This window comes from Glycine max, chromosome 18 (assembly GCF_000004515.6).
Source record: "Glycine max cultivar Williams 82 chromosome 18, Glycine_max_v4.0, whole genome shotgun sequence".
Lineage (NCBI taxonomy): Eukaryota > Viridiplantae > Streptophyta > Magnoliopsida > Fabales > Fabaceae > Glycine > Glycine max.
Window position 1 is genome coordinate 39,219,310 of NC_038254.2, and position 12,388 is coordinate 39,231,697.

At 34.7% G+C, this 12,388-nt stretch overlaps 1 protein-coding gene across 1 annotated transcript; it reads left to right on the forward strand.

Moving 5' to 3' along the window:
* Window positions 1-3,653: 3,653 nt before the first annotated feature.
* On the forward strand, window positions 3,654-4,040 carry LOC100816061 (uncharacterized). The gene has a single exon (XM_006603402.2). It carries the CDS (start codon window positions 3,654-3,656, stop codon window positions 4,038-4,040), a length of 387 nt encoding a protein of 128 aa, XP_006603465.2.
* The last annotated feature ends 8,348 nt before the right edge of the window (window positions 4,041-12,388 follow it).

Below are 12,388 nucleotides of genomic sequence, written 5' to 3' on the forward strand. Positions count from 1 at the left end.
GGAAAGATAGAAAAAAAATCCAGTTCTCATAATTAATGTCAAACTCACCTATATACCCATCGGGTCAAGTGGCATAAATAGATGTAAAAGGATGTGTTGTATTGTCGAGCCTTTGTCATGTCTGAATAATGTTCGTTATAAAGGTGAAGGGTCTAAGGTGTTAGGGAAGCGGAGAAAAAAGAGACAAACTTTTTGCCAAGAACATAAAGAAAAAGGAGAGAAGTGAGGTGTGTGAATGCGTGGGTCAGAGATGAGCCAGATATGCTGTGGTCATTTCATAGCACTTGTATGCAGACACAATAACGTGGGTGGGTATTTGGCTTGGGCCTCTCTCTAGGAGCATGTGGAGTCTGCCAAAGAGTGAGGGAAAAACTAACAAAAAAGAAAGGAAGAGGTATAGTATATTTTGGTGTGCTTGATACTTCAAAGAACTTCTATTCATTTTAGAGGTTTATTTACAGACATTTTTATCAATCAAGTGTATGGAGTAACTAATAGTCTTAAAATTCAAGTATTAAGTATATGGAAGTGGGTTAAATACTTTAAGCAAGAATTTTTCCACTTATAATATATGTATTCAATTTGACTTAATCACTACTAAAAGAGAAGGTCTTTAGTTTCTTCTACATTTCAAATTATTTGTACCCCTAATGGAGAAATATGAAATAGTTAGATTTTTCCTTTCACAAAGAATGGAGAAATAGGGAACCAAAGCAAGATTTTAGAAAGACTTCATTGTGATGCACAGGAGTTGAGAAACCTCCAAATCACCATACAAGATTTGATGAAGAAAGTAGACATAAATGAGAAGAGCACAAAAGGAAAAAGTGTTGAGTTTGGTGAGGTGAAAGGGCATCAATCAAAATTGACATGGATGCATTTAATACCAACTTACTGTATTGGCAGTAAGATTGCTGAATGAACCCATGGTAACCATTCAGTCTACATCTTACTGTATTGGCAGTAAGATTGCTGAATCACTTGGCAAAGCATCAATCAAAATTGACACGCATGCATTTAATACCAACTTACCAATCAACAAAAAAAACTAAGATACACAAAGTTACCAACCAATAAGAACCCATAACAAAATTTTATATTTTTAATCATTTCTAAACGCACAAAGTATATTTAATAAACAAAAAGTACCTTGTGGTTGTGGCAGCAATAGATTCAAAAGCTGGTTCAGTCCTTATGCTTGTGGCAGCAATACGTTCAAAAACTTCTTGAGTAACTCTTCCAATCGATATAACTTCCTCTGAAAAAATGTAACGAAATTAATTGTCAACTTAGAAGATAAGGATCTCACTCTCAATTACGCATTCTAAACCTTATCACTAGTATTCATTTCATATACTATTTTGTAAGTACTAAAAAAATATGTTTAAAAAATACAAAGATATACCATTAACGTTATAGACTAAAAACAATGTGAAACATTTGATAATGGGCTAAAAATAGCAAAAAGTATTATTTAGAGAATTAAAATGGAAATAAAAATAAAACAAGGGAGGAAAAACATACTTTACCAACAAAAGAAGGACACAATAAAAATAAGCAAAACACATGTTATTCTTCTACTATCACACACTATCATTTTGCAGAGACACATCATAGGACAAAAAAGGTAGACTAAGAGGCACCAAGAGAAGAGACTAATAGACTAATTCAGAGAATACAAAGTATTGAATTTCTTAAGACTAATGTATGTTTTATGAGCCAAGAGTTTCTTTTATTATTAATATCTTGATCTGAGTTACATTGGTGTTGATTTTTAAAGTTTTGGTTTTCTGTGTTGTTTCCTTTTTTTCTTGTTCCTGCTTGATACATGTTTGCTAAAATGGCTGAACCACTAAAATGCTATATCTTTCGGTTATTTTGGTTATGGAATGTTTATCTGGAGTATAGTCTCATGTATACCTCTCAATCTGTGGATTAAGATTGGTTTTTAAACAAATGTTACTGATATACTTAGTAACACTCTTTCTAACACACTATCTTCTATTGGGTGAAATTCACATACTTACTACTAAATTTCCCATCTCATTTGGTGAGTTTCATTTCCAAAATAATAGGACACACATGAATTTCAACCAAAAAGAACTGAAATTGTTTTCAACTTCTACTGTTCATAGTGGCTACATTCATGTTCACCGGAAGCTCTTCATTTTGAAAATTATACTATTGTCTGGTAGAAATTATGATATGATCTATGTATCTACAGTTTTAGTCAATCTCTACGTGATACGTAGTTGAGTTTTTCAATTCACAATAAAGACTAGATAAAACTCAATATGTATCATGGCTGAAACCATTAATCTGAGACTATATATATCAAGACTAGATAATCCTTTTGGCATATTCAACGATGACATTGTTACGGCAACTCAACACATTAATAATCACATTTTAAAAGTCTTACTTAAGTAAACCCCTAATACTATAACACATATATATCAGCAAACAAGAACTCTGAGTACTTCGACATCCTTACCTTGACAGTAGCAAGGTCGCGACACCACTCCAAAGAGCACGACTTCGGCTATGGCGGTGGTGGGAACAACAGGTAGCTACGGTGGGCACGACGGAGGTCAGGGAACGGCGATGTGAGGGTGGGCACAAAAGAGATCGAGTGGGATGGTAGAATGTGCGCTAGGTTTTAGGTTTTCGTCGTAGAATTTTCGAAGACAGGAGATGAAGTGTTGAATCAATATGGAAACACGAGTATATATAGTACGAAATTTACGACGGTGTATAAGCAACACCGTCTTTGTATACTTTTATTTCTACGACGGTGTCTTCAAAAGCACCGTCTTCGATAAGTTGAACCAAACGTACAAAGCCGGGGTTAAATTCAAACGTCGTCGTTTACGAAATGTACCGTTTAAAAATCGTATATAATTACGTAAATGCCACCGCGTTGACTACTACGTCGGCTACTGAATGACCGACGTAGAATGTGCGTCGTAAAATAGGATATTTTTAGTAGTGTTTGTTCTTTTCCCATCAATTAAGAAATATGTTGGAGATATACTTTTATAACTGCATAATATTTTATTTTTCAATTTTTAAAATAGGATTTAGTATATAAGTTGATTTCCTATATTTTAGGAATAAGTCAGTTTTAATGGATTAGCCTAGTCAATAAGTGGCTCCCCTTATCTTTAAGGAGCAAGTTAGTTTTAATATTTTGTTTTGCTAATATCTTGTTATCTAATTAGTTTATCTTTTACTATTTATTGTATCGCTGTTGAGAACAATTTGAATTAGAATAGAATAATTCTATTTCCTCTGCATACGTATTGTCTCTCTTCTCTCCTCTGTTTTTTATAATTTCCTCCTCAAAATCAACAATTGGTATCGAGAGCCTTATTCTTACGGGATCCTGTACCATGGAAGGTGAAGCAAGTTATACCCACATAACTCTTCCAATCTTTGATGGAGAGAATTATGATCTTTGGGAAGTGAAAATGCAATCCTACATGGAGTCTTTGGATTTGTGGGATACTGTGGAAGAGGATTATGAAATATATCCACTGCCTGAAAATCCCACCATGGCCCAAATTAAAAATCACAAGGAAAGAAAGATGAAGAAGGCAAAGGCGAGGTCATGTTTGTTCACTGGTGTTTCACAAATGATATTCATCAGAATCATGACTCTTAAATCACCCAAAGCAATTTGGGATTATCTGAAAGAGGAATACGCTGGAGACGATAGAATACGAAGCATGCAAGTGCTGAATTTAAGGAGGGAATTTGAGCTTCAAAGGATGCAAGAGTCAGAGACAATCGAAGAATACTCAAACAAATTATTGGGTATTGCTAACAAGATAAAGTTGTTGGGAAGTGATTTTGCTGATTCGAGAATTGTAGAGAAAATTTTGGTAACGGTGCCAGAGAGGTATGAAGCATCTATAACTTCATTGGAGAACACAAAGGATCTGTCAAAAATCACATTGGCAGAAGTGCTACATGCCCTACAAGCTCAAGAGCAGCGAAGGTTGATGAGGCAAGATCGTGTTGTCGAAGGTACTTTGTAACATCTCAATTTTTGTAATCTAGATTAAAAAGGATTGTTATTTATAAATAAATAAAGTTTTAGAAAAATGATGAGATTTTATAAATAAATAAATAAGAAGATATAATTATTAATTAAAATAATGATTTGAGAGAAAATAAAAAGGTATTTCATTTATTTGTTTGATAGAAAATAAAATAGAGTTTGTTTTTATAAAATAAATAAATAAATATAGAGCAAATAATAGGCTGAGTACCTAGGTATAAATAGTTATGTTAAGTCAGATGCCTCTCTTTGGCCTCATTTTTGTTTTTCCCATTCTCCTCTCAAAACCCTTTCTTTTTCCCGTAGCACACCAAACCTGTCTTAGAAAAATGACGATCTCGGGCTCATTCACCGTTAGATCATTGTGAAATTTGAACACCACGTTCGCAACCCAATTACGAGCATTATCACCGTTGGGAATTTTGATATTATGTCTGAGCTTAGAGGAAAACCCTTCGCGTTGTAGCCTTTTATTTTTCTGCAGAAACCCAAAACTGTCTCGGTAAAACTACGATCCCGAATTCGTTAACCGTTGGATTTTCATGAAATTTGGATATGTTGTTAGAAATTCAATTGCGCACAGTTCCACCATTGGGATTTTTGAGATAATATTCGTGGTGGGAGAAAAAGGAATCGCATGAAGACAGTACAAGTGGAGGTTTCAATCTCTTCTCCGTCTCTTTGGCGTTTGGGAATTCTATCGGAACAGTCGGAGGAATAACTGAAGGAATCTAAGGGAACCGCTAGAAATGTTACTATCGCTAGCTGAAGACACGTGAGTCCGCTCAGAGGTAAGGGATGAGTTTATCGCAATTGGGAGTTAGAATGAACATGTGTAGGGATCTTTAGAGAACTAAATTTGGGTTTATTTTGGGATGTTTATTGAATTATAATTTTTCATAGGTAAAGTGCACATGATTCATGAGGTGTGATAACATGTTAAATTGAGATTATACCATTGTGATTGGGATTAAGTGTATGTGATAAATTAAGTATGTATACGATTGAGATATATATGTGCATTGAGTTGTGAACTATGAATTGTACAATCACACGATCATAAGTCCCTTCAAGGGCGACGAGTTAATGCTAAGTCCCTTTTAGGGCGACGAGTTGATGTTAAGTTCCTTTTAGGGCGACGAGTTAATGTTAAGTCCCTTTAAGGGCGACGAGTTAATGATAAGACCCTTAAAGGACGACGAGTTAAATTTATTTTGAGAACAATTGAGAAGTCATGTGTTTTGTACAGTTCATAGATAGAGTCTGTGTGCTAAAATATTTTCTTGGTTGGACCTGAATCAGGAGGGAGAGGCCCTGACGGACTCTTCGGAGTGTAGGCCTTGGGGGTCACACGGTTTGAGTGCTCCTTTAAGCCTATGTTGATCTCATATGGTTGGAAAATTCTCGCAAAACACTGTGACCCTGACTGGTCTCCCTATGATATTACCTAGTGAGAGTGACTTGACTTACTATTGTGTGGCTTGTCTTGTCATGTACTCCTAGGCGCCCGCCGAGGTTTTTCACTGACATGGTACCACATTGCATATAAGCTTGAGTCTTAGCATAACTGTTGCATACGCTTGCTAATTGTTTATTATGAAATTGATGTGTTATTATGTCTTGATCGGAGTGTGTGATTCCTGTGTATTGTGATTGATGATTGAAAGGTGTGATTGATGGATGAAAAGTGTGATTGATGAAAGGCAAAGTGATGAAATAATGTGAGATATGCTAAGTAAATTGTATTTGGCTACTATATGTTGTGTTGTTTCTCTCTAGTAGTTAGAAATGTGATAACTCACTCCCGGTTTGCTATTTGTGTTTGGATCCTGTGATGATATTGAACTTTGTGTTCGGGGGAGCAGATGAATAGGTGGATGACTATGAAGAACCTCATGCTAGAGGACACGAGAACACCACGCTTTGATAGGATGTGACATTAGGATATAGGTTCTATATTAATTGTATGAAACTTAGATGACCTACTTTGTGTCGAGATGACTTTATTATTTATTTGGACAAGTTTGAATATGATGTAGAAGAAAGTGAATGTGAGCCTTTTACCCATTTGAAAAACTTGTATTTAAAAATGTTTTAAAAATACTTTTAATTAATATTTGAATTTTTATTCCTTTATTAATATATATGTGAGGGGTAGAGGGTGTCACATGCTTTGCCCACCAAACATCATGAAGTTGATGAAAGCAAAAAGGATTTTTTCAAGAAGAACCAGCCAGCAAGCAGCGAAAATAGTGCAAACAACCAAAACAAAGGTAAGGATAAAAAGAAAAATTATCAACCTTGAGTAGTGAATCAAGTGAAAGTTGGTTGATTGATAGTGGTTGTACGAACCACATGACATATGATAAGACTTTATTCAAGGATTTGAAGCCAACTAATGTCTCAAAGGTCAGAATTGGGAATGGTGGCTATATTCCTATAAAAGGAAAAGGAACTGTTGCAATTTCAACGTGTTCAGGTATCAAATTAATATCAGATGTTCTTTATGTACCTAACATTGACCAAAACTTGCTAAGCGTAGGTCAGTTGATTAAAAAGGGATTTAAAGTGTCCTTTGAACATCAACATTGCTTTATCTATGACAATTTTGGCCGGGAAGTTCTAAGGGTTAAAATGAAAGGTAAAAGCTTCTCATTTGATCCAGCAGAGGAGGAGCATACAACCTATTTCACTCAAGTCACACCCACGGAATTCAAGCACAAGAGACTTGATCATTGCCATCTTGAAAGAATGCTAAACATGAAAAAAAGGAAATATGCAAAAGAAAATTTGAAGAAGTTTCAAATGGAGGAATGCAAATCTGCTAGCACACTAATGAATCAAAAGGAGAAGTTCCGAAAAGAAGAAGGTGTTGATAACATTGATGAAGGATATTATGGGAGCTTGATTGGATGTCTAATGTATCTCACTACAACAAGGCCAAACATTCTATTTGCTCAAAAGAACAAAACTGGAATTTTTATTGATAATCAAGTAGCCATTGCTATTGCAAACAATCTCGTGTGTCATGGGAAGACTAAACATTTCAACATCAAGTTCTATTATTTGATAAAGATGCAACAAAGTGGTGAAGTGAACTTAATTTATTGTAGGTTTAAAGATCAACTGGTTGACATGTTTACAAAGTCACTACCTATCAACAAACTTGAACTCAAAGAATTGGAGTTTACAGTTCCAAAAGCAAGGAGGAGTGTTGGAGATATACTTTTGTAACTGCATAATATTTTATTTTTCAGTTTTTAAAATAGGATTTAGTAAATAAGTTGATTTCCTATATTTTAGGAATAAGTCAGTTTTAATGGATTAGCCTAGTCAATAAGTGGTTCCTCTTATCTTTAAGGAGCAAGTTAGTTTTAATATTCTGTTTTGCTAATATCTTGTTATCTAATTAGTTTATCTTTTACTATTTATTGTATCGTTGCTGAGAACAATTTGAATTAGAATAGAATAATTATATTTCCTCTGCATATGTATTGTCTCTCTTCTCTCATCTGTTTTTTATAATTTCCTCCTCAAAACCAACAAAATACAATCTTTTATATTCTTGCAAGGTTTCAGAGTTGAAACACAGGCTGCACAAGCTATTGAGGAGTGAAGAAATGTTCTGGGAAGACTGGAGACTGGATTGGAGATGAAGGCTTGGCGATTCTTAGTTTTGGGAGGAAGGGTTAACATAGAGAAGTTTTGGGAGGAAGGAAGGATTTAATGCAATAGAAATAAAAACTCAAAAGGAACTTGAGCCCAAGTTAAGGCACTTGAGTTTTAGTAGTAGTATGAATAAAACAAAAGCAAATCCGAATCCTTATATTATGTTTTAAAAAGGCACGTGAGCCCAACCTACTCAGTTTAACAAAGCAGTGAGCCCAATTTCCATTTGACCCGCAAGCCCAAACCAAACATCTCCTTCATAACCCTAATTTGAAACTGCCTCCACGATTGTGGACGGAGAAACTTCTCCCCTTCGCAAGATCCACAACACGCATGACAGCCAAGAGGAGCAAAGCAGCCACGATTGCCTTTTTTGCGGCTTATGCAACACGACGCCATCACAATTGTGTTTTCCCTGAAAACCGCAGCGTGATAGCTTTATAACATCATGATGCGCTCTATTTGAAAACACTGGTTGGAAAGCCACCTTAATTACAGTTATCCCCAACCAGCCTTAGTTGCAGCCTCTTTGGGTGTTGCCTTAACTGTAGCCCCAAGGGTGGTGCTTCAGTCCCGCATCAACTAGAGATATGACTTAAATAGAGCTCATAAACCTTGGACAATCCTCACCTTACAAGCTGGTTTTGTGGGAGTTGAGTTAGGTCTTAAGCCAAAATTCCAAAAGTTAAGAATAATAGTTAGAGTAAGTGACAAATAAATACGACTGAATGAGAGGGAATTCATTCAGGTCTGTCAACATTTGTAAGTTGACAACTAGTTTTTGGTGAAAAGAGAAATCGTGTGAAGGGGAAACCCTTGGAGGAGAGTTCTCTCTTCTTTGTTCTGTTCTTTAGTCTTAGAATATGGGTTATGGGCCTAACTAAAAGTCATTGACTGAGGGTTGCCCCCCACTTATATATTTTATCTTGGTCTTATCTCTAGCCGATGTGGGACTTGAGTTTTTACCAATGCACTCTCTCACGCACAATGTAATACAATTAGGCCATTGCAATACAAGCAGATCTAATCTTAAAATGGCATTCATACCACTACAAGCATCACTAAATTCAAGTTTCAACTGTATATAAATTAAGTTTGTCGGATATTTGAATTAACTAATCATCATATTTAACTAGTCATAAAAGTGATTGACTTAAAATAAATACAATTTTTAAATGTCACTACAATTGTATATTAGAATCCACCTAATATAAGATTTTGATTAAAACCTGATTCCTGTGGTAACGTTGCTTCTGCCCAATCTTGATAATTTTATCAAAATGAGACTTCAGAGTATCCTCCTCCATTGGTCCTTGAAAACGTTGAAACAACTGTCGGGCACTACCCTGCTAAAGATACAAAAATGTAAAACCAATCAAACAATGAGGATCTACTAATATGTATGTGTGAACACATAATAAAAATTAAGAAATAATAAGGTTTAATTAATCATTTGGTCTCTCTATGGTTACAAAAACTTTCCCTTTTAGTCCCAATGCTTCAAAGCATCCCCTTTTAGTCCCTACACATATCATTTTTAATCCTTGTTAGTCCAAACAGGACTTAAAGGGATTAAAATGATATGTGTAGGGAATAAAAAAGATTAAAAAATGTGTGTAGGGACAAAAAAGGGAAATTTTTTGTAACTATAGAAACCAAATGAGTAATTAAACCAAATAATAAAAGTATTCATGCCTTTGGAATTCCAGGTAGTGTAGACGAATAAGACTGAGAAGACCCTGAGTCTTCCGCGCTATCTACACCATCCCGAGAAGTTCTATCCATTAAAATTTTGTGACGCTCCTTGCACTCTTTTGGTTTCCGAAAGATACACTGGAAATATTGCAAAATTGTATTCCTTCAATTACAGATCCATGAGAAAGATAGCTGAGAAATAAAGGAGAAAAGAAAGAACAGTTCTGTCATGATTGACTGAGTGGAAAACAGAAAAGGGAGAATACTCCTTCCAAGGATTTCCCCTTCTACAACTGCTCAGTTTCCCAATCAAGGTTTATCAATAGCAAATAACAGCCTATGGCAGTGAGCTAAAAATCCACAAATCCGCAATACACATACGGCAGATGGCATGATGGCCTATGGCAGAAGCATGGTAATTGAATCGGGATACAAATCAAGAACCGGAAGACCAATTTTCCAAATCACAAATCTAAAAAAAACAATATAATAATAAACTAAAATTCAAGTAAATATCATCAATCTCAGAAAAAAAAACAATGTCATAACAATTATCAAAGTCTCAAAATCTCATCACATAAAGTCATTAACATAATTCTTAAAAACACCAAGGTTATCAATAGTGGATGACAGCTTATGGCTGTAAGCCAAAAATCTGCCATATACATATGGTGGACCTATGGCAGAAGCAATGGTGGACAAAAAAAAAATATAGACAAAAACTAAAAAAAAGCATAAATAAATTTTAAAAAAAAACAGAAGAATCATATACTAAATTTCAAGAAAATATCATAACATTCATCAAAGACATAATGGTGATTAAAAAGGATAGTTATAAACTAACAATTAAATAACAGAATTAGAAAACAATTAAATATATCAGAATTTAAAAAAGGATACAAATAATAATAGTTTTATAAACACAATTAAAGAAGAATTAAAAATATAAAACCAAAATAATATTTATAATGAACAAAAATACAAAACATTATAATTAAAACACATAATAGAACAGTAAAACAAGAGAAGCAAAGAAAAACCAGATAAAAAAAGAGTGAAATAAAGGAGACAAGTTTGTTGGAGACGGTCATCGCCACCAGAGATGATCACAGCTGCCAGTGATGGTTGTTGCAGGGTCACTGGAAGAGTACCTCAGTATTGTTGGGGTGCAGTGTTTAGTTTAGTAATTGGTCACAATTTTATATCTCGAGAATACAATACTTTTATAAGGGTTTTTCAAACATTTTGGGCTTTGGGTCTGGTCAGATCATGGTCCAAACTCAACCTTTCTTTTTTCCAAGGGTTTTTAAACGTTGTGGGCCTATGGGTCATGTCATACGGGTCAAGTCATACGACCTAAACCCTTCTCTAGTACTGTTGATAGCATCACTAACAAGCTCCCAGTTTGGACCCATATCATGCACCAGGACAACAAGAGCCTGCAACATTGGATAATAGATAACAACTTTATGCAAGTCACTAAGTTCAAATATTTACTCCAAAACATGACAAGAGTTAAGTTGAGATAACTATCGAACAACAAACAACCTGCTCTTCAAATAGTGACCAAGGACTTCCAGAACCAGGCTGTCCCACAGAAACCTACAAGAATTATTAAACCAAAAATGCAAATAAAAAGATCAGTACGGTGACAACAGACACTTTGCTACCACACAACCATCTAAGTTCCCAGCAAAATTACCTTAAGTGCTTTGGCTTTCCTCCCCCTATCTCGTCCACCACTAATGATTCTAATAAATTTACTTGGACTGGACATGTTACTCATTTGCGAAGCAGCAGGGGAGGGAATAGAATTAGCTATTGGAGCAACATTGTCAAAATTATCAAGGGATTGTTTTGTTGGCTTCAGCTTCTTCACACTATGCTGGCCATACAAACCTTCAAAACACGACAGTTAAAAACATCAAGCATGAAAAAAATATAATACTGACTACAGAAAAGTTTTCTAAATATATTATCAGATAACAGGGCAGTTTACCGCTACTTCCATTAGGTTCAAAGTGATGACTATCCAATCTCTTTTTGGCATGATCCCTCTGTTAAATACATAAAAACACCATAGGATAAGCGCTGAAGAAAATATTGTGAACAACTAAGAAAAGGAAAAGCATAAAAGTAAAGTTCTCCAATGTCTACTTCAAAACAACATAAAACATTATAAGTTCAAAACTCCATATCCCATCTAAACATTATTGACTTCTATAGGTGTGTTTGTTTTCATGTTTCAAATGCTCAAACTGAGGTTTGACCCAAAGCAACAACACACAAGCTTTTCCATTGAGGTGTCTTGAAAGTTGTGCCATCTACAAACCAAACACACTTTATCCCACAACTAAGCAACATTCAACTAGTTTTTACAGTAGAAAGAGTCTCTAAGGTTTTATTTGAATTGGTGGAAGGAAATGAAATGGAACAAATTGGAGAGAAACAAAACATAATAGAATAAAAGTTCTATTTCATTGTTTAGATATTTTATAATGGAATGGAAGAAAGTTCTTGATCAACTGTTTGGAAAGTGATCGGATGAAATAAGTGATAACTTTTTTTATTCCCATATTACCTTTACTTTAAAAATACCAATATTTTATTTATATTGAAAAGGAAAATAATTTTAACAAAATATCAAAATATAAAGAACTAAAGGGTCATGGAGTCATGGACTAATAGTCTAATATTCATTTTTTATTTTAATTACCTGATTTGTGTGATTGAAATAATAGAGAAAAGACAACTACAGCATGGTGCAGGCAAGGTGAGAAGTGTAAAAAACGTAGCAGTAAAGAGCATAGAAGAAATGTGCTGCTGAAACAATTCATTCATTGATAATCAGAGGGTAAGAATAGAACCATAACTTCATAATTTATACAAAGTTAGACCTTTAGCTCCTCTCATCCCCCCAAATTGGGATAGGTTTCACTAGTTTCCATTATATTTAATCCT

What these genes read in the sequence shown, in the direction of transcription:
- LOC100816061 (XM_006603402.2), top strand. Translation starts at nt 3,654, where the DNA reads ATGACTCTTAAATCACCCAAAGCAATTTGGGATTATCTGAAAGAGGAA.